The sequence below is a fragment of the Poecilia mexicana genome, unplaced genomic scaffold (assembly GCF_051168715.1).
Source record: "Poecilia mexicana isolate PSO_F unplaced genomic scaffold, ASM5116871v1 scaffold_16, whole genome shotgun sequence".
NCBI classification, from domain to species: Eukaryota; Metazoa; Chordata; class Actinopteri; order Cyprinodontiformes; family Poeciliidae; genus Poecilia; species Poecilia mexicana.
In genome coordinates, this window is record NW_028263385.1 from 25,910,210 (window position 1) to 25,932,161 (window position 21,952).

The 21,952-nt window shown below is 39.8% G+C and overlaps 1 protein-coding gene across 2 annotated transcripts in view; it reads right to left on the reverse strand.

The window, feature by feature from the left end:
• The window catches only part of LOC106908229 (myelin basic protein-like), a 73,501-nt gene that overhangs the window by 5,341 nt on the left and 46,208 nt on the right, over window positions 1–21,952 (reverse strand). For both annotated transcript variants that reach the window (XM_088013781.1, XM_088013782.1), the window contains exon 3: window positions 21,802–21,886. In XM_088013781.1, the coding sequence (XP_087869907.1) occupies window positions 21,802–21,886 (85 nt within the window). The remainder of the gene's footprint in view (window positions 1–21,801; window positions 21,887–21,952) is intronic.

The following is a 21,952-nucleotide window of genomic DNA, read 5'->3' on the forward strand; positions in this document are numbered from 1 at the left end:
ATGGATTTTCAGCCCGATGCACGGTGACACTTATCTGATTTGGGAGCAGAGAGCTCAGAGGCTGCTGCCCGCGAGCAGAGGAAGGATTTAGTTCTACAGTGCATGGGATGTTACAATAGGATATTAGCTCATTTACATGGAATAACGTCTAAAATCGTGTGTCAAGTGAAATGTAATCCCTGAGTCACATCTGAAGGCTGATCCAGATTATTAAGAAGGAGACTGGAATTTGGTGTTAGAGGAGATAAACCCTGAGGAGACGCCATTTTTCACCTCCATGCCTCATTTACAATGACAGTTTATAGAAGAAGTTCAAGGTGCTCTTTTAATATGTCTGCTAGGAAAAAAAATAGGGAAGGATAAGCCAGTGGGGCTTTTTATCTGAATAATGTTGCTTTTTAGCAGGTCACAAGGTCACAATGTTTCTTGTTAAAGTCAAGCGTGTCTCACAAAGTGGTATCTACTTGATGCTAGCATGCAACCTCTTATTTTGAAGTAAGAAAGGAGGTAGTTTTTGTGTTGGCTGAATGGAAAGAGTTGGAAAAGTGTTGAAGATGCTTCTACCACTTATTAAACTCAGAGATAATTTTGGATGCTCGGTAAAAAGAGAGAAACGCTAAAAACAATGGCTAACCGTTAGCTGCTAACAATACTAAAGTTGGCTAGCTTGCTCATCTGTGCTCAGGGGCTTTCACACTATTTTTAATGAGACTGGGCTGCATTTAATAATCTCTAGATGAAAAAGTAAAACCTTTAGAAAGGGTGAATTTTCGCATTATGCTGCCGCCCTTAAAATAAAAATATGGCTAGTTAAATTTAAACTGGAATATTTTTTTGTTTGTGAAACTTATTTGCTTGCTTTCCCACAAGAGTTTCTAAAATCTCAGTTTGTTTCTGTACCTAAACTCCTGTATCGTTTCATCTGATGAGCCGAATGCAAACACCAAAAATACCTTTCTTTATGTGCATTAATTAGAAGAGTATAAACAATCTTAGCTCCACCACAGAGGCAAACATTAAAAGTTTTCCTTATCGCTGCTTTTGGGGGTACAGCTAATCAGCACCAAACAAAATGAATGGTGCTCCTGTTTGGCCAATACCAGTCAGCTGAATTTTCTTCAGATCATTATAGATATGCGCAACAAAAAAAAAAGTTTGTGAATAATTTGGATAAAAATATGCGAATCCTCGTGTGAAAACGTCACGTCGTCTTTTCATCAACATTCTTCTCATCGCTTTGGTCAAACTGCATTTTGTCTGACCAGAAAATTAGATTTCTAAGCACCTGGCTTGTCCGTGTGAGGAGTCGAGCTTAATGATACTACTTTACACCTCCAAAGAAAATTATAATCGATACTATCGAGGAACTCGGGATAATTCTTCCCTTAAATGTTCTCCTCTAAGGAGTTGATGCTCCCAATGCCTGAGTCACTAGTGACTAATCACTCAAAAAAACACACACACACGCACGCACACAAAGAAAAAAAAAACAAACAAAAAAAAGCTCAACAAGGTGGTGATGTGTTTTCCAATATCTCTCTCAGGAGTTTGTTAGCAGCCAACATTACCTGCCAATCACTTTAGGGAAATCTGGGCTGGTGATTTCAAAGAGGCTCATTAAACAGAACTGATTGTTAGCAGTGTTGAATGCATCAGTGACATTTACTCTGGGACGACCGCGGAATCAGCCAAACAGACCGCATCGATTGTTTGACGTGCTTTTAAATAGAGCTTTCTGAAAACTTTAAAGAGTTCTTTGATGATCCTTTTTCTGCTCATCGGGGACGAAGCGGAGGAACGTCGGAGAAACATCACAGCTCGTATCGGTGTCTGTCTGAAACACATAATGATTTTGTTCTGGATCTTTCTGAACAAAACCCTCATGAGCTCCAGAGGAAAAAGTAAAAAGTAAAAAAAAAACAAACACTAACCCACAAAATTATTCACCTGAAATTATCGGCGTAGATGAACATAGAGGTTCTGTTCCCAAGCTGTTCTCACAGCGACTCTTATTCTAACCTGACTAGAGGAATAAATAAGAGAGCTCTTGTTTTTCTAGCCTTCAGTGGCCTGCCCATGAGGCCTCTTAAATTTCCATCATCCATCATGTTGTTGCTCTCTTTCGTCAGCCCGCTGGTGCTGCCATCCACCTCTGGAATACCAATAAAACACAAGCCGAAGACGGAGAAACGTCCCGCCGAGGAATCAGTCTGTAATGGTTCGGCCTGGCGCTGAACAGGTGAGAACAGGTTGCGTTTAGCCACACAAAAGGTCACGTTCATAACCTTTACAGACTGGTTACGAACCAGTCTGGTTACGATGCGTGCAATTGATTAAAGGTGCGCTCGCATCCGAACAAGTTACCTTTACACGTGTCGGGGAGTGACATAAAGGTTGATCCCTGCCTCGGTAATGGCTGAGCGAATTAGATTGCCATTTTAGGTAACAAAATATTTCTTTACGAAACCACAAGATTACCGTCTGCCGAGCACTGATGGAGGACAGCAGATTAAAAAGTGAAAAATAGCCGTTATTAAGGCACTTGGATTGATTGTTTTGCCGAGTGTCTCCCAAGGCTCCTGGCATTATTTTCCACATTCTGTCATGTGAATCCTTCAACAGCTTGAGTACATTATTCTCAGTGCTTACCCGGAGGATTTAGCCTGGCGAGTGGGGTGGACAAAGACAAACGCTTAAACGAGTCATTTTTCCCCCCGTTGCTTTCAATTTAATAACAGCAATCACTCTGTGGAGCAATTGGTTGCCACAGTCAATGTAGCAACCATTAATGCAAACAAAACATGTTTAATAGCTGGTGAAGAACTACTTGTACATGTCTACATTATTCAACAGAACACTCCTAAGGAAAAAAATAATTTGAAAATGTTCTGTACCATGTATGCATTTCCTTACCAAGGTCAGTCCTATAAGGGTAGTAATTTCCCCCTGACAGACAAGATAGGAGAAAATCTTTTATTCAGCGATGACTGGAGTTCTGCGGGGCATCAGGTGAAGGGCTGGAGGCACTCGGGCTATTTTGCATACTAATTCCTTTAACACACTAACCGACACGATGCCGCTACAGTCAATTCCCTGTGAAAACCTAATTCTGTTTTAATGGGCACTTTCTTCTTTGATTTCCAATTTTGACTTCCAATGATTCACTTCCTGCTAAAGAGCCTCCGGGCGGTTGAAGAAAAATCCGCACCGGGCTATGAGCCGCAAGGTTCAAAGCTTAGGAAAAAAGTAGCGGCTTATAGTCCGGAAAATACGGTATATGCAAAAAAATCTAAATGCTCTCTGGTATTGTTCAGGGGGCCGGACCAAATGTGGAGGCGGGCCGGATGCGGCCCGCGGGCCGTAGTTTGGGGACCACTGTTCTAGAGTGTCCTCCTTACTTACACAATGTCGACATAAAGCATTAATCATATTAACTTATTTATACCTCAATTATGCATTAAGTATAAAGACAATGCTCATAGTGTGATAATGCTAAATTGCTTTAGATGGTTGGCTTCAAGGGAGTAGCGATGTCATAGATGTATAAAACCTCCTAACTGTGAATTTATCCATGTGTAAAAGACAAACTCCTCTATGACAACTTGTCCACAGAAATGAAATTAATGTATGTCATCATATAGCTCTTTATTCCACTCAATGATCGTTGAAGGACAAGATGTCCAAGGAAGCAAAATCTTATAGGAGTTTCTACAATATGCTCCATTGATCACATTTAAGTCATTTGGCAGCGTTGACCTACAGATGTGGACTTTCTTTCTCCCACCATACAAACTTTTAATACAGCAATTAGAATGACAAAGACTGACGGCGAAGAGAAAACCGCATGCTGCACGTCCCTTCAGGATGAGCAGGGTCATTGGTTAGAGTTGATCTGAAGTTTAAGGTTCAACTTCCTGCAGAAAGAACTACAATAAAATGGTTTATGTATTAAAATTGCCCAGTCTAAATTCAAAAGAAAATCTGAAAATAAATGTCAACACAGACAGGAACTGATTCAGTTCACAGTCTTTTTGTAGGATTAAGGCGATTTATGGTGTTTTTATCCATGTGCTGTTTTTTTTTTTAAAGGAAAGACGTGGCAATGGAAGAAGAAGTCGGCCTGCTGAGAAAGCGATGAAGTGAAAACATATGGCATGTCTGACCCGCTAATGGCAGCATTTAAAAGGATTAACAAATCTCAAAAGTCACTTCTGATGAGGGAGTTAAGAAGGTCAGATATTCCCCATCTCAACATCCAGCATTCTCTTGGTCAACAAAACGTAGGGGGAAATAATCACATTGTAAAACAGGCTACTGATTCAGAGAGGCTGAACACACGACCCGTTTTCCATATTTATATAACTGAATTTGAGGATACGTCACATAAAATCTCAAGACAAGTCAGTAAAGGTTAGCTTAAGGTGGCGACTTCAGACAGACAACTTCCAAACTAATAGACTGTTCATGATAGGAATCTCACTTGAAATGTTGAGTTATTAGTTGCTTTAGTTCGTATTAGTTTGAGTTGTGTTTGTACTAAATATGACTGAAGGGAATGGTTTTGAATTGTAGGTCAGTGGACATCCAAAGACTACAGTAGTTTATCCTCTGTTCAAATTGGTTTTTGTTTCTGCAAATCTGTATACCTTCAATAATGACAACCAATGATTTGGTTGGTGTCAATTCCACATATTTTGTCTCTCAAGCGGCACCCCGTGAAAGTTCACTCTTTTGGTCATTATAGCAAGACTCCGACTGTAGATGAGTGACAATTTGGACAATTTGCGTCCTGCAGTTAAACGTCGCAGAACCTTCGAGGGAACCGTCCTCGTGTTCTGTTTTTAACGCCAGTTTCTACTCATGAAAGAAGGAAACAGAAACAGTAAACAAAACTAAGGACCAATTATTCGGCACATCTCCGCGTAGCGCAGCTGAGGCGAGCAGGAATCCCCGTGAGAGTTTGCCTGCTGCACTTGGTAGGTTTCTGTGTAAAGTATCTGATTTATTCATGGAGCTTCTCAAGGACTTTTTCCTCACTGGATGAGCAGGGGATTTGGTCCACAGACGAGGCAGGAAGGTCTGAAATTTATGACGAAACCCTGGAAAAAAATACGAAAAAGCTTTTTCACATTGTGTAATGTGACAGCCACAAATTTGAATGTACTGGTATTACAGGAGTAGGAGAAGTGCACAGTGCACTTCACTCCGAGGAAGCCATCCCCACGGCGACGCATAGATGTGGCTGAACTTGAAGACTTGACAGCCAGACTTTCTCCTTCAAGTGTTTTTTTGCAAGAGAAAAAAAAAATTCCTTTAATGATGAAAAGTTTAAAAAGTCTTGAAACTAACCAGTGCCCGATTATCCTGGCTTGGCTGCTGTTCGTTCTACTGCAGATGCAACAGGTTGCACATCTTACCTAAAACGTTTCACTTTTCACTTGTGCTCATTTTGTGATATTTTAGCCTCCTTCACGTTGCCAGACAGGTTATATCAAAAGCCGCAGTATGTAACTTTTATTAAAAAAACTATTTTTTTACACATTTCTTAAAATTATCATGTTGTGACATTTTAATATAAGACAAATAACCGATGGAAAAAAAAAATCAAGCTCCTCTGCCTTCTTCGAGTGCTGACTGCAGAAATACATTGCTCTGTCAGAAACAACCAATCAGAGCAAGGGGGAGGGTCTTAGTGCTGTCAGTCACCTCGTGCTCACACCTTACCTCTTCCTCCACTACATAGCCTGCCACGAATGCTAAGGCTAGTTAACATAGCCACAAATGACGGCAGGTAAACAGTTTTCCTGTGACCAAAAGTTGTTTTTCTGCCATTAGCAAATTTAGTAGCGTGTACCCGAGGATGACTGACAGCACTAAGACCCTCCTACTGGTAGTAGCGTTAGAAGGTGGAGGAGAGAGATTTTTTATTAAACAGTCACAACATGGTGACAGTTTTAATAAATATTAGAAAAAAAACATTTTTGTAAAAGTTACATTCTGCAGCTTTAAAGAAATTGCTTGATTTTAGTAATTAACCTTGTGTGGCTTGTTAAACTGATCAAAAACACATTTAATTCCTGATTTACAATTGAAAAGAATTATATTTTCACCGTCTGCCATTCAGAGGAGGTTCTTCAAATAAAATAATTGATTTTATTTCAATCCTATAGAAAGCATTGCGAAATATTTCAGGAGAAACACTCCAGCTGACCGTCCTCTTGACGAACCCATCATTATTTCCAACGTTCGCTGACAAGAACTGCCGCATGCGAGCACAAGCAGCCCGTTTGATCTGATCAGAGTAAAGACAAAGGAGAAAAATCCGCATGCAGAAGGAAGGTGGTATGCAGAAAGTGGGCCTCAAGCTGCTCATTTTCCCTCCTCTCCCTGGATGTGGAGCCAAGCATCTGGAACAACAACAAGGACTGTGAGGAGACAGAGGCGCGGGAAGCAGTCCTCTGAAAAAACCCTCCATAGCTATGTGGCCCGATACCAAGCCTCCCACCTGAGGGCAAGCATCCCCCTGCCGCTGCATTCATGGCCAATCTGAAGCAACCCACAAGCTCCGGGGTGGTAAAATAGACGCTCTCTGTCTCTGACACCCCGACTGGCATTCAGGATGTTTGTCCCCCAGAGATTTTACAAGAAGAGATAAGGACGACAGCAGAAGCTGTGTGCAGCCGCCAGAGAATGATCATGACCTGTGAACTTTACTTCATGAGGCGAGACTGAACGCTGAGAAGTTATAAAGCAGCTCTCCTTCAGGCCACGTGTTTTTAGAGTGTGTTGCAGGCAGCTGTATCATTAAAGTGAAGGTAGCTCCCCGGAACACAATGAAATCCCAAGCCAGGCATTATGCAGAGCCGATGAAATGGATGTGTTGTCCCTACAGACGGCAGTGAATTCTTTACTGTTTACACCTTTCTACCCACAAACTTTTGGTTTCTGCATCAAGATTTTGTTTTTTTTTACTCCCCACTTTGTGGGAATTATAATCAAGATTGTAAAAGTCGGCTTACTTGTGTCTAACTTATGATTCGATAACCGAGTTTCCATTTTTTATGTCAGAGTGCTGCATCACTCTGACGGACTTTTTATTATTTTTGACTTTTCAGAGAGAGATTTGTTTCTTTTTTGTCCCATTTTGCCTCAGGAATATATCCATATTAGTGTTTCTTATTAGCTGCATGCACAATTAATAAGCAACATGTTGAGGATTTATTCCATCATTACTCATATTGAGCAACTACAGTATTCTCAGTTAACCCCAAATGTTAATGAACCGCCAACTTAAAGATTTAAAATAGTAGAAGTGGCGTCAATATCTTTGTTATCGGGAAGTTATTAGTAAGCAGAAACTATATGGAAGTAAATGAGTAAATAAATAAATAAAAAAACTTAAAAACCTACAAAACATGTAAATAGCAATCACAACTTTCTTTCTGTGTAGAAGAAAGTTATTTAATAAATTTTTTTTATACTTTGTCTTTCATTTTATTACTGCCTGAGTCTCTGGAGAATGATGTTTTGTCCTCAACTCTTTCATTGTGAATGGCGTCCAACTGAGGTTAACTATTTGTAGAAAGACATGATTCTGCTTCCAGATTCCTGAATCACTCTGATAAATTATTTTTTAACCGTTCTTCTCTTTTCAGAGAGTTTAATTTCTTTTTCTTCCAATTTTGCCACAGGAATAAAAACCTGTGTGCCTAATGTTGATCTTGTCAGGCCACATCTACCCTAGATCCAAAATCCAAAATGCCTGTCCTTATGAGGATAGGGTCAATATGCTTACCTGCCACACAACTGTGAGAATAATTTTCAAAAGACTCAGACAAACAAATCTGAGATGGGCAGACATCAAGGAAAAAGAGCGAAAAAGCTTTCCTGCAGTAATTGCTGTGATGCGACCAGCAATGCTTCTGTCCGATTGAGCAATTATCTAATCAGACAATCACACCGACGCCGCGCACCAAATAACCCACATTCAGACAAAACAATCAATGTAAGCGTCAGCATAACAATTCACAGCTTCTAACCTACAGAATGTTTTTCAATCTATAAAAGGTTCTCTACCGAGGGCGAAGAACGCACAGAGTTTGTAATTGCAGAGCGATTTTAGAGTAGCTCTGAGGTAAAGGGCTTTGACCCGTCAGAGCTGGAGATCAGGAATCAGCAGAAAAACTTACTGCAAGTTAATGCATCTGCACAGAGAGTCCTGCAATCTGCTTAAAAACTCTGACCTCTGTTAAGGAACTAGATACACAATATAACAATTTCTATTATGTCTATTTAACTTGGTGTTTTATACAATTTTTTATTTTTTTATTTTTTTTTATGTGTTTGGCCAAAACGACAAATCAGAAGGTCAGACTGAAAAAGCAACCAAAGAAAGAAGAATTTTGAAAGTGGGCAGAGAGAGTCTGATCGGTGGATCTCCAGGTTTTTGAGTTCAGATTGAACAATTTCATGTGTTTTGAAAAACATTAAAGGGGGAGATGTTTCTCACTCTGTTGCATCACCGTATTTTTCAAAGTAACATGTAGCCCAATGCGGTCGGTTGAAACTGGAGGCAGATCCATGTAGAGCCTGTTGGTTTTCTACTGGTCCTCCTCTATCAATAAAGCTTCGCTCGCACAGGAGTCAAATGCCAACCAAAGTCACTTTTCCTTGCCCAGATGTGACTTTTATCTGATTCTTTCACCACAGTCTGAACGGCCCAATTCCGATCTTTTCATCCCCAAAAAAGAAAAAAACATCCGATCTGTGCCTCTTCCGTAACGTCACCTTCCTTAAATTTTTTAAGGCCAAAAGTGATTTTATTTTATTTTTTTTACCGAAATTATCTTTTAGCGAAAAAGAAGCGGTGAGTTAGCTATAAAAAAAATTACTCCAGGACATTATTTTAGGAATGTGATTATATGTGAAACTAATTCAAATGCATATCTGATTGATTTCAAAGCGTCTGAAGTTATGTTGCATTTTATCCAGTTTTTAATGTCATTGTTGGAAGACATGCGTCATACTTGGCACGCGGGAGGCTTTGGGGACATAAAACGTTCACAGAAGTCTCAATGCGGTTGTGGTTAATTAGCAGTATGAAAGACGGGACCAAAAACCAAAATGAAAATAATGGAACTGAGCATCAAAACCTGTTGTTTCAGCTCTAGTTCCCATCTAGTTTTGAACTAGATCAAAATAAAACTTTCATGTCAGAATGGAAATCAAAAGACATATATTTATGTCTATAGCAAACTGAATGTTTAGTCAGAAAATTTTCCATGACTGGACATGATGGTGAAGCATGAAAAGTTGACTGGCAGTTGGCACGGCAACAGGACAGCAGGACGTTGCCAGTCCATGTCAGGGGTGTAATGCTCAACGATTTTTTTTTTTTTCCCACCCCGGGAGACGTGAGCGGTCTAAACACATTCCAACACACATTTCAACATGACTAATGTCCCGGAGCGCAGCGGCTGTTGGACGGTTGGTTGCGTCAAAGGCTTCAACCGAGAGATGAAACTCTGACGTTTCCTGACTGAGACGCGGCACAAAAAACGGGTCATTCTGATACTCGCTCCCTTACTGCGTCTGCTAAATCGAGAAATGACAGGATGTTAGGGAAGCAAGAAACTGCGACACTGTCGTAGTGCGGTACCGCAATTTCCTGTGATTTTCATGATCACCGTTCTCCTTGATGGACGACGTCTAGGTCAGTAAAATAGTGAATCATGTCTGGGCTAGCAAGACGGTGACAGTCCAATCAACTGGAAAATTAATTCCCGGAAAACAGAGCTTGAGTCCCTCACAGCTGAAATATAATGCGTCTATGAACAATCGCTACCAGGAAGTTGTTCATCATTGTGCGATTGGATATTTTGTGCTTGTGTTGCGCCAAAATAAATGAAACCATATCTTTTAATTGGCTGAAGTGACCCCGGATGGTGAAAGTCAAGGTTGTTGTCGTGTCGAGTCTGACCTGTAATTGGTGAAGCACATAATTTGACTATTCATTTATATAGAATATGATTGAAAGAAAAACCCCTGGGGGAGCTCTCGGTGTAACAGTAGCAGCCCAGTATGTTGCCTTTTTCCCTCTGTTTTGCTAAAATCACCACCAGCACTTTCCAACTCAGCAGCACAATCTACTTATGTACATTTATGCTTTTGATTGGCATAAATATACATAAATATGAGAAGTTTTCTTTCCCTATCTTCTTTAAATGTAGGCAAACCTCCATCTGCGCACAGCGAAACACCTTTTGTCTGAGAGAGCTGCTTTCAGAGCCAGAATGATTCCAGAATGATTGACTCAGGTTGGCAAGCATTTATCTGCTTTGTATTGAAAAATACAGCAATCATCCAGTGGTGTAATTAACATATAATACAATGTTACTCAGTCAGATATTTCTATTAAAAGCTGACGTAAAGGGTTTCAGAATGAGCTCCGGGGTTCGGCCCGGGTGTCTTCTTTGGGAACCGGTCTGCCGTGACCAGCAGCACGAAAAGTAAGAGCCGAATGAACCGCAGCTCCTCCGTTGGCTCACGTTGAATAAAATACACAGACTGCTCCTTTAAACGGACGGAGATTTAACTAGAAAAAAGGAGAAAAAAAAGTCCAGCTGTGAGTGATTAGATTCATTTGATCCCTTGATGCTGCGATTAACGAAGGGAGAACAAACGAAGCGGAAAACTCAACTTGTCAAATTATTTAAAGGCCTAATAATGAAAGCATGATCTGGATGTGTGTTTTAGACAAACAGAAAACCTCCAGGGCTCCATGAAATAAGCTACATTTCACAGGTAAGATGTCTTACCAAATAAAATCCATCCATCTGTTACCATCTGTTACCAGGAGTGTGTAAAAGTTAGTGGAGAGAAGCAAGACTGCAGTTTGCATTGCTTTTTTATTTTTATTTTTATTAAATCATAAGCTGGGAACATCTGTGGTTGTGCACGTACAGAGATCTACTAAAGCTGCGCACGTGGATTTTATGTGACAAATCAAACTCAAAGAACAAACTATGCAAGAGTTTTGAAAAAGAAATACAAGTAAAAACATAACAAATGTGGGATTTAGCAGAATAACCTCTTTTTTTTGCTAGAATTACTGCTTCACATCTCATTGTTACAAGCTTTGCACATTTGGAGACTGAAATATTTGGATTTTTTCAATGAGCAAAATAAACTCTACCTTAGAGTCAGACTGAGTGGAGACTGTGAACATTTTGTTTCCAAAGTATTTAGTTGAGTTTTTTGCCCGTATGTACGAGAGAGAAAACAAATTAGAGCGTGTTGATTTTGCACAAATTCTTCCATTTCAAGATGCTCTGTTTTCCGATCAGAAGAGAAGCTCTCCAGGACATCTTGCCCAACATATGGGCTGTATCAGCTCTGCACAGGCTCTCTTGGCTACTCACTGTCCCCTCCCCTCGGACTCTTGCTGCAACAGACCCAGCTGCTAACTCACACACCACGATTGTCCTCCCAGATGGTCAAGACCGGATGACGTGCTCTCCTGAGCTCAGGGCCACACACTGAAGCACCCCTCTCTCTTCCACAGGGCCGCACAAACACTAAGAAAACCCCGATACGTACGGAGGCCCGGCGATACGGCTCTGTCGCGCTTCTCAGTTTGTTCATTTGTCTCTGAGAAAAAAAACTAAAGTCTGGGAGAAAAATCGAAAGACAAGCATTGATCACAGACGGAGGGAAAGCAAGATGAGAGAGGGGACAGACAAAAAAAAAACAGCCAGAGGATCTGAACAATGGTGTCAAAGCAAAGAACACTGCTCCAGTGATGGATGCTTCCCTTCAACAATCAGAGCTTTTGAATTGGGGGGCGGCGGAGGGGGAGACGCTTGTTGTTGGCAGTGCCAGGGGCCGGTACCGGCTCGAGTCAGTCTCCGCCACGGAGACAAATAACTGAGCCACTGCACTTCTGTATGAATGATTAAACTCATACAGTCCCTCCCCCTGACCCCTCAATCCTGGGCTCTGCGCACAGTTCCTGGGGTTCAATCCCATTCACAAAAATACATTTGGATAAAAATAAAGTTGCCCGCGATTGGAATTGGCCTGGTCAATCCGAGAACCGATCGGGTCAGTCGGAAAGTAGAGAAATCCAATCTATTTTCTGACTGCTAACACGTTGCTTTGCTCTTTGGTGGAAAAGTTGTCACAGAAAGACTATCGGGATGCAGCTAACGATTATTTTAGTTATCAATTAATCTATTGATTGTTATGACAATTAATCAGATAAAAAAAGCATAGTCAAATCCTTCTGATTTTTCATTTAAGCCTTTTTTATACAATATTAGAAATACATGTCGACTTTTTTTGGATTAACTAATTAATAATTAGATAGCAGGGGGTACCTAAAAATATGTTTGTTCTATTTTTTGTCTTACAGCATTTGAAGTGGGTGAAGCTAAAATTATCCCACTTGAGGAGGTTTGGGTAGAACATATCTACAAACATTTTTTTTATATCTTAAATGCAAAATGTACACATTGTTTTTGCACAGTTTTGGCTTAATTACGGCTCTGAGTTTATTGTACTTTCAGCAAACAACCTTTTTTAAGTCTGTATTCTCCAATCCGATTCATCACGATTGATCGTTTCAGGTTGCTGAAAGATCTCTAATGCAAACATCTCTAATGCTAACATTCCTAATGCTAACATCTGTAATGCTATCATCTCTAATGCAAACATCTCTAATGCTAACATTCCTAATGCTAACATCTGTAATGCTATCATCTCTAATGCAAACATCTCTAATGCTAAGATCTCTAATGGTAACATCTGTAATGCTATCATCTCAAATGCTAACATCTGTAATGCTATCATCTCAAATGCTAACATCTCTAATGCAAACATCTCTAATGCTAACATTCCTAATGCTATCATCTCTAATGCTATCATCTCTAATGCTAACATCTCTAATGCTATCATCTCTAATGCAAACATCTGTAATGCTAACATCTGTAATGCTAACATCTGTAATGCTAACATCTCTAATGTTATCATCTCTAATATTAACATCTGTAATGCTAACATCTGTAATGCTAACATCTCTAATGTTATCATCTCTAATGCTAACATCTCTAATCTGTACTCATTTTGTCCTCATTTCTGAAATGTAAGCGATATCCTGCAGATGTGTGTATCACTGTGTAATGTCATTAGTACCAATACTACTACATATATGTCCAAAAATTGAGAACATTTTACTATATTAAGAAATTTCTAGAAATTACAGAGAGAGCTCTCTAGCTAAAGAAAAAATATGTTCCACTGTATTTTCCAATATATTACACTCTACTGCGAATTCCTGCATGATGCAGAATGCAGAGTGCAAGAACAAAGTGACACCTAATCAGAAAAAAAGAAAAGTAAGATATTTGACTTTTTTTATATGAAGTTACTGTATTGTTTTGCTGATGAGGCCAAAACTAACCAAGCAAAAGAAAAAACAACAACACCTCCTTTTTAAGACTATTTTTAATCACATTGTTAAATAAATAAGTAAAAAAAGGAGAACAAAGAGAGTCAGAATGATGGCTGAAGAAAACAACAGCAGCTTCAAGTCGGTGAAAGAAAAGCCGTCTCACAGAATTCAGCTCCAACTCCATATGCTCCAAGGGATCACTGGGGGGAAATTACATTTCCAAAGAATAGGTTCTCAATCTGCACTCATTATGGCTTGATCTCTTTCACAGACTCCTCTACAGTGTAACTAACAAGCAAACATGGAAGTGGGTGAGCACAGGAGGAGCCCCCGCCCCGCTCCCCATCGGCCCGTGGAGAGAAGCCCTCCGACTGAACCGACCAGGCCGGGAGCGGATCGATGGGATCTGCAGCAGCTTGTTCAATCCCTAATATTTCAAGAGTAGCCAGTAGCGCCCAAATGCAATTATGGGGGGAACGCATTGAGCTTAAAATAAGTGATTACGGGCCAATTTCCACTCGTTTCACTGATAGGAGGTGAAGTTGGTCTGGAGTGAGCTCAGCTGAGGCTTGGGAGATGGGTGAGGCGGGAGGGGGGATGATCTTATTAAGTTATGTTTGTGGCCACATCAGCAACTGGCTGGCCGTCATCGGCTGCTCTGATGTCACTGAATCTAAGCTTGGAAAAAAAAAAAAGGAAGAGAATTACCTTCGTCATTTGTGCCTGACTAAAAGTATGCCAGTGGTAAAAAAAGAAAGACATAACTTGATATCGACTAATGTATATATTCTGGATATGGGAGGATATGTTTACAAGAACATTTCTACATTTCATTATGCAAAATATAACCAATGTTGAATCTATGGTGTATAGCTTTAATCAGAGTTTAAATAACTGTATGTGTTTTCCAGCCACATACTGGCACCTTATAGCACAATCAAATATCTATGTTACCTTCAGTTGTTATAAAAATTCTGTATATGTCAAATATGACTTAAAAGAAATTTGACTTTGTAATTCAATATCTTGAAATTGGGCCTCTGTGTTTTTAAAAACTCATTCTGAAACTCTGCCTTTGGGAAGTCAGGACAACATCGCGCCACTATTAACCCTTTAACAATGTTTCTACCAGTGTTGCATTGTGAAGTAGATCGTGTAATGAGCTCAGGTGATGCGCAGTTCCACTAGGTGTTTGCTAATTGATGCTGGCTAGTCTGAAGGGGCTGAGCAGCGGTTCTCCACTTCAGACTTAGCAGCTTTGTGCTTGACCAAAACGAATCAATAAAAATAAGCTGCATGTTTCTATACATCTCAATATATTTAACTATGCAACAAATGCTTTAGGGAGTCTAAGGCAGGATTAAGACAGTGAAGTCTTAATGTAGTAAAGATCAGTTTTCATAGCAGCTTATCTTAGGTTTAACTAAACTCCTTCTCACTTTTTAAATCAAAATTTTTTTTTTTTTTTACAAGCATTATAAACATCCAATTTACTGTAAATATAACCAGTGAAGACAGCAGAAGGAAACTTCAAAAACCAAGAACAATATGGTTTGAGGCTGGATAAAAAGGTAATTTAGGCGATCTTATCTTGCATCACAGCTAAACGTAGATCTAAAATCATTCCCTGACACAGGCTCACAAACTAAGGCAGAGAGTAAAAGATGTGCATCTGTTCTGTGCCTCCTCATCGACTTACAGTACAATAAATCCATCTCTACAGTGTCAAGTCATCTTTACTTCATAAAAAAAAGCAATTTGATGCTTTTAGCTTTTCGCAGTCTAAGATCCATATCAGCACAGAAGATTCATCTTGAAACATCGGCGCTGTGTTGCAGCATCATTTCCTTCTGATTTCAAAAACATCACAAAGATGTGCATTTGAATATCCAATCTTTAGTTTAGCATGGCTCAAAGAAAAACACAGACTCAGTCTTCCACTCAATACATTGTTGTTTAACAGTTTGCTTGAGAGAGCAACTTTAAATGGATGGCAGGTAAGATGAAGCCGATCCAGTAAAGGGTCTAAAACATGTACAATTTGAGAAAAACGCTGTGGTTTGAAGCAAGAAAACTGGTTTTAGAAACAGTGTTCAGGCCTCGGAGATGAGAACTGTGAAACTTCTTTGTGAACATGTTTATATCCGTGTGTTTCATTTAGGATTGGAGCTGTTGTCGATTTTTTTTCTCCCCCTTTTGTATGCAGGGGTATTAAAATTAGACTGAAGATAAAAATGAAATTAACTGCAAAGTAACTACTCTTAAAGATAAAGGCTTCAGGAAAAAAAAAACAATCATGTTACACATAATACTCAACAGCTGAAAGCTCCTTACTGAATACAAATCTTGTAAGTGGCAGAGAAAATTTGATTTTTAAAAGGTTTGGACTTCTCAAAATCCTAACAAGCGTTCAGGATTTATAGCAGCCCTTCCAATCTTAAACACAATTTTTATGTCATAAACACAATTGTGAATGGACTTTATTGGATTGGACAGACAAATACAATGTAGAAGGAAAACAATGCACAGTTTTCAACATTTTCTTAATAAATAAATATCTAACAGAGTTTTATCCACCAATTAAAATGTAGCATGAATCACTGCAGACCAATCAAGCTAAGGGCTTGACAAGGCAGGAAAGGAGAGTGCCATTAAAAGGAGCCAAGCAGACATACGCAGGTGAAAAGTCTGGGACAAGAAACCATTTGGTAGTGCGCCAACGGGGCTAAAACGGCAGAAGAAAAAGTCTTTGTAGAACAAATGACAACCTAAAGTCATGTTTGAAAAACGCAAACCGAATGTTGGAAGCCCTCAACAAACAAACAGCATGTAAAACAGAAAACTAATACTGCACATCATTCTGCAACATCTGGCCGTTACAGTGAAACACCATGCTGTGGGAACGCGTTTCTTCAGCAGGGGCAAGGAAGTTTTGAAGAGTTGATGAAGCTGTAGACGGAGACATTATGGAAGAAAATGTGCCAGATGTGGGAAGGCTTTCACATTATAATTACGCGATAGTTTTGCTGCACAAGCATGTACAATCCTAGTGAAATGCATCGACCGCTGACGTTGTGATGAACACTATGAGAAGTTTCAAGGGGTATGAAACCAGGTAAAAAAATAAAAAAATAAAAAAACCCGGTATACTTAGTAGCTGGGAGCGGCAAGTTGAAAAGGACCAACTAAAAATAGCCATTGACCTTTGAAGATTAAAAATATAGACTCTACAACAACTTATATCCATCTGTCTTTCATATTTAGGTCAAAGTCAGTATCACATGCCTGTCTAAGGTTCTTCAGTGTTCTCAAACACATTCTGCTTTGCAGTAGGGGCCCATGCTCAGTTTAAAGTCAATAAAATGTATCAAAAAGTACTTAACTCCACTCGTCAATTCTGAGGATGAAAAAATACACAAAAAAGTGTGCCGATGCGATATTAAAAAATCTGGTGATGGCCATATCAGGTAGAACACATGCCTGTTTTATTTCCTTTTTATTCTAACCTGTGCTTCCTGTTAGATGCATTTTTAGTATTTTTGGTAATGTCATTAGTGTCCGGTCAGAGCATCTGGTGTGTTGAGACTCTGTCCAACTAGCTAAATACTGCAAAAGCATGAAAAGTACAACTCCATCATACTTAAAATAAACTGTTATTGTACTCCAAACAGTCTTTTGCAATATAGATATTACAGTTACACACACTGATACTGCATTCGATATATATTGTGCATCTCTATAAAAAAACAACATAGAAATATCTCAGTAGTGTTATGTTGGAAAAGAAACACTACACAAGGTTAGCAGTATTGGTGGAATTGTGAAAATCTTAAAATAAGTTATTTTCTTGCTTACACTCTATATCAGTGTGTATGACTCTATCATGGACACGAACAGGCTGCATATGTCCATGCCTGCCAACATTTCACACCATCCTCCAGAGAGATATGCCCAGGAAATGTGATCTAAACGTAAAATGATCTTTGTGGCAATGCGACTCTTGGCGAGACAACCGAACCAAAATCTGCTCCACTGTTTTCTGTCCATCCGAGGTTTGCTTCTCCATCTGTGATCGGTCTCTTCCCACTGCAGCCAGCAATGATGGCAGAGCAGACCGAGCCAGGACCAGAAAAGGCAGAGGTCTGGGTTTGTGGCGGTGGGCCCGTTGCGGCCCGTGCAAGGTAATGGATTCATAATAGGCTTTTAACAGTCGCCCAGCAGAAGGAGGCGTTTGCCCTTCGCTGAACGAGCACAGCAAACAGGACGTGCGCCGTGGAGACATCCAGAAATGCTGGATATGCTTAGATGAGTTATGTTTCCTTCTGATGACAAGCAAAGACGCTCCAATAAAGGCAGCTATCCCAGTAGTTATAAAGAACTGGAAATGGACTGGTGGTAATAGCGCCCTGTGAATCGAGTCGACATAATGAAACAAAACTATTAACGGATCCTAATAAATGATATGTAAGAACAAACAAAAGAATCGCAATGAGGCTAACGTTGTGACTTCGGTTTCACTTTGCTCTCAGCATTGACTGGTGCAGGTTTTGTTAAAAGAACTGTCAAACATTTAGCATAAACTCTGATTAAGGTCAGTCAAGAGTGCATCCAACCAGTCAATTACTTATACATGACACCAATTCTGTAATACTAAGGAAAAAAGTTGGTTTTTGAATGGATGGAACAAAAAATGACTGGAAGATTACAGCTAGTAAACCTAACTGAGCTAATCATGCTAATCAGTGAGAAAACATGGCATTCAAATTCATATTGTCATTTTATGTGCATAAACCCTGCTTACCAGAGTGATCTCTCACACAGTGTGACATCACCTCTGCTCCTGATATATTGATTACCCCTCAGAGAGGTAAGAAATCTACCAGAGACATTTGATTTATGCATCTTTTGAAAACGGCCCTCAATAAACATGGAGCCTATTTTGAACATCTGCCAGTAACAAGCTGCTTTTCAACTCCAGCTCAGGAAAATCAGTTTAAAAAACAAACAGGTTTGTCCCTAAGGAGCAGGTAAAGCTTGGTAAAAGTCACTTTTTAAAAGCCGAATGTTGAGGAGCTTCGACTGGGTCACATTTGTTTGCCAACTTTAAAGATACCACCTACTAAAACGCCATGCTATTTCGTTCAGGTTTTTATCCTGAGCTGCTAGAAGCACAGCTGTGAAAATCCCCCCCAACAAAAAACAAAGACTAAGCAAGAAACCTGGATAAAATAAATCAGAACGTTTTGATTACGTTCACGCCGATGTATCCGGGAGCCACGTTATTTCATGCCTTCACCAGGACGATGCTTTTTTTTACGCCTAACGCCTCCGTTTTGAACGATCACCCGCGTCTGTTTGAGTCTGTTCCTCGCTGATCAAACCCCACCGTTCACCAAGGAGGGGTCCATGGGGACAGAGCGGATCAATCAGACACAATCTCTGCATTGTAGAACCTCTCTGCTAATAATGACTGAGCGCAACAAGACAGCGTGGTGACGACTCATTACTTTGCACAGAGCCATGTTCGCTTATTTCGACGCCGCTGTGATTTAGCGCGCAAAGCTCACAACACATAAACACAATCCAATTAGCCAGATTAATTGCCGCTGCATATTGGTTATTAATCTAAAAGGGCTCCATTGGGAACACAATTAATGACTTTAACAGTGTAAATAATCTGTTATTGTATTTGCTGCGTAACAGCTTAACCCGTAGAGGATTTAGGCCCCTAAATCCTATTAGGTAACTCATACCGAAAATAAAATAAAAAAAATTACGTGGCACTTTCTTATCTCTCTTCTAATGATAACATCAGTGCCTCTGAGGCTTCCTGTTAGAGCTTGTTAACTCTGATGATGAAGTCTGAGTCTAGTCTCTGTTTTCAAACACCACCAAGGGTGAAGGAAATTACTTTTTTCCCTCCTTTTATTTTTTTATTTTTAGTTCACATGCACGAGCCGGAAGCCGACCAGAATTTATGAAATCGCAACGCTACGTTGTGATTGTATTATCTAAGCAAGTTCACCTGAAAGAAAGAAAACCTTCAAGACATGAATTACCTGCAAAGGTCAAGAGCCTGGGAATTAGAGGATCATTCTCACATCCACCGTCTGCCTCAGATGAATATTGTCATGACTTTCCGCTGTGATAAAAAGTCAAGTATTCATCAAACACACTTGATTAACCGTTAACCTGTTAGCAGGGGGTTTTAGGCTAGTCGCTGTGCTGATTACGCAACTCCAAGAAGGAGAGACATCAGCAACGGAGGTGTGTGAGAAACACTTAAAACTAAAGCACAGCTGACTCATCGTGAACTTCCTGGTGACTCCACTGACCTCGCTTGAGGCAAATGGTAATGACAGCAAATCACGAGAGGTACGGTTATGTTCCAACGCAACAGAATTAGAGACTTTACACTAATTTCTCTCTCGACTGTTGAGATTTAGCTTAAAAAAAAGTGCAGATAAAAATATTTCAACAAATTTGTGCAAGTAATTTTTACCCAATTTTAGACATTTATGCAAAACATAAAACTATTTTGCTTCTAAAATGAATTAACTAGGTGTCAAACTGCAGATGTCTTCTTTCTGCCTCATCAAACTCTGCCCTCATCTGCTGAGCTGGAGTATTACAAAGGCCCTTTTTAACCTCTGTCCACAACCATGCATCATCTTTCTGTGGCTCGAGCAGGAAACCTGTTAAAACTGGCTAAAGTCTGCTCACCAGACACCCAGATGATTTTTGTTTTCTCATCTCAGGCTTGAAAAACTGATTGAGCTTCATTCCCCACTGAAATAAAGTAGCTCTTCACTCCATGTGGACTAATGTCACAGTGTCTGATTAGCAGTCTCTGAGTCAGTGTGGGGAAACAGAAACCAGGTACCGCTAAAAGATGCTGTGTCAGGGTGAATTTGCAGCTGGATTTTCAGCTTTCTCTCTATCTTAGCAACAGGCTTCAGTCCTTCATCATTTCTAGAAATGCAGCGTAATCAGCTGCCAAACAATTTTTTTAAAGCCTGATTGGCCCTGACAGTTTGCCCCATTCAAATAGGGCTGCATATCAGGAAATGATGTAATTCTAATTACATTACTGACAACTCTGATAATGATTGGAGCATCATTCCAGTTTCTGTCATCTCTCTAAGACATTAAACAACATCCCAGTAACTCATCTTTGGCTTCACCACCAAAGCCAGTACAAAAAAGGTGAAAAAAGAAATTGCTTGCATTAAGGTCAGTCAAGAGTACATCCAACCAATCAACTATTTATACATGACACTTGACATATGGTGATGTGATGTGTTTCAGAATAAATTCATAGGAAGCCAAAATAAGTACAACACTGTCAAAAAGAAAACTATTTTCTAAATAAACTCTACTAAACACATGATGGTTAATAAAAAGTGAGAGAGAGTGAAAGAGAGAGAAGAGAGTGAAAGAGAGTGACACTTCAGCAGCTGGATGATAAATGCTAATAGCAACAGTTCACTTAAATGTGATAGAAAGATTTTATATGAATGTAAACTTGAAGAAAAGTACATAAATCCTTGTAAGCTAACAAGTGTCCAAGCTAGCAAGCTAGTCAGACGTACAGTGGTGCTTTTCGCTAATGGTTAGCCATTTAAGATCATTGGAGACTGTTGTATAGTTTGGCGCTGTTCCATCTACCAGTACGAGGAGTTACATGCTTTTCCCAACATGCTCACGGGGTTATGACATCACTCTACAACAGGTAAGGGAACTTTTACTGAAAAAAAAAAATATTTCACAGAAACTAACAAGTACTAACAAGCTCTTTAAAGGGAAGGCTTGAATGTATGACAGCACCGTTTATTTCTGGGTGGGTTTCCCTCTTTTGTCTGATACGGAACATGATTGATAGGGAAATGTTGCCAACCTTTGGGGAAAAGTTAAGAACCGTTATTCTCAAGGATTTAGACGGGGAGTCCATGACTCGAGTAACACTAGCCATGGTAACTGTGCTGATTGCTTGTATAACATGCCAGTTTAAAATGTCAACTTGTTTTAAATAGAAATCCCTTATCTACAACAACTGCTCTTTCACACATGCAAATGAACCTTCCTGTGCTCCTTGTGCAACTAATTGCTGACTGCTGATGGCAGGAAGCCTGGAAGACCAGATTTTGAGTAACGTTTCCTCATCTTACATTGTGACTGTTTGATCGAAATCGCAATGAGCCAAATTGATAAAAGCATGTCAAAGCTATCCTTCTAAAAGTACATTTAAAATCAACCACAAAACTCCTATTCATGCCATTGATGCAGATTATTTTTTTATTTTTTTATCTGCATGTAAATTCCTATCGATGGCGTGTTTTTAATACCCTTACCAAAAACTTCATCCGGTGATTCGGGCTCGGCTGCTTCCTTTGGTGTTTCTGCTGCTGCTGTCGCTTTGGGTTCAGGTGATGAAGCCTTTAATAGGAGCACAAAAACAGATTGGAGAGGTGAGCTGAGATGCCATGGCAACAGAGCAAAGAC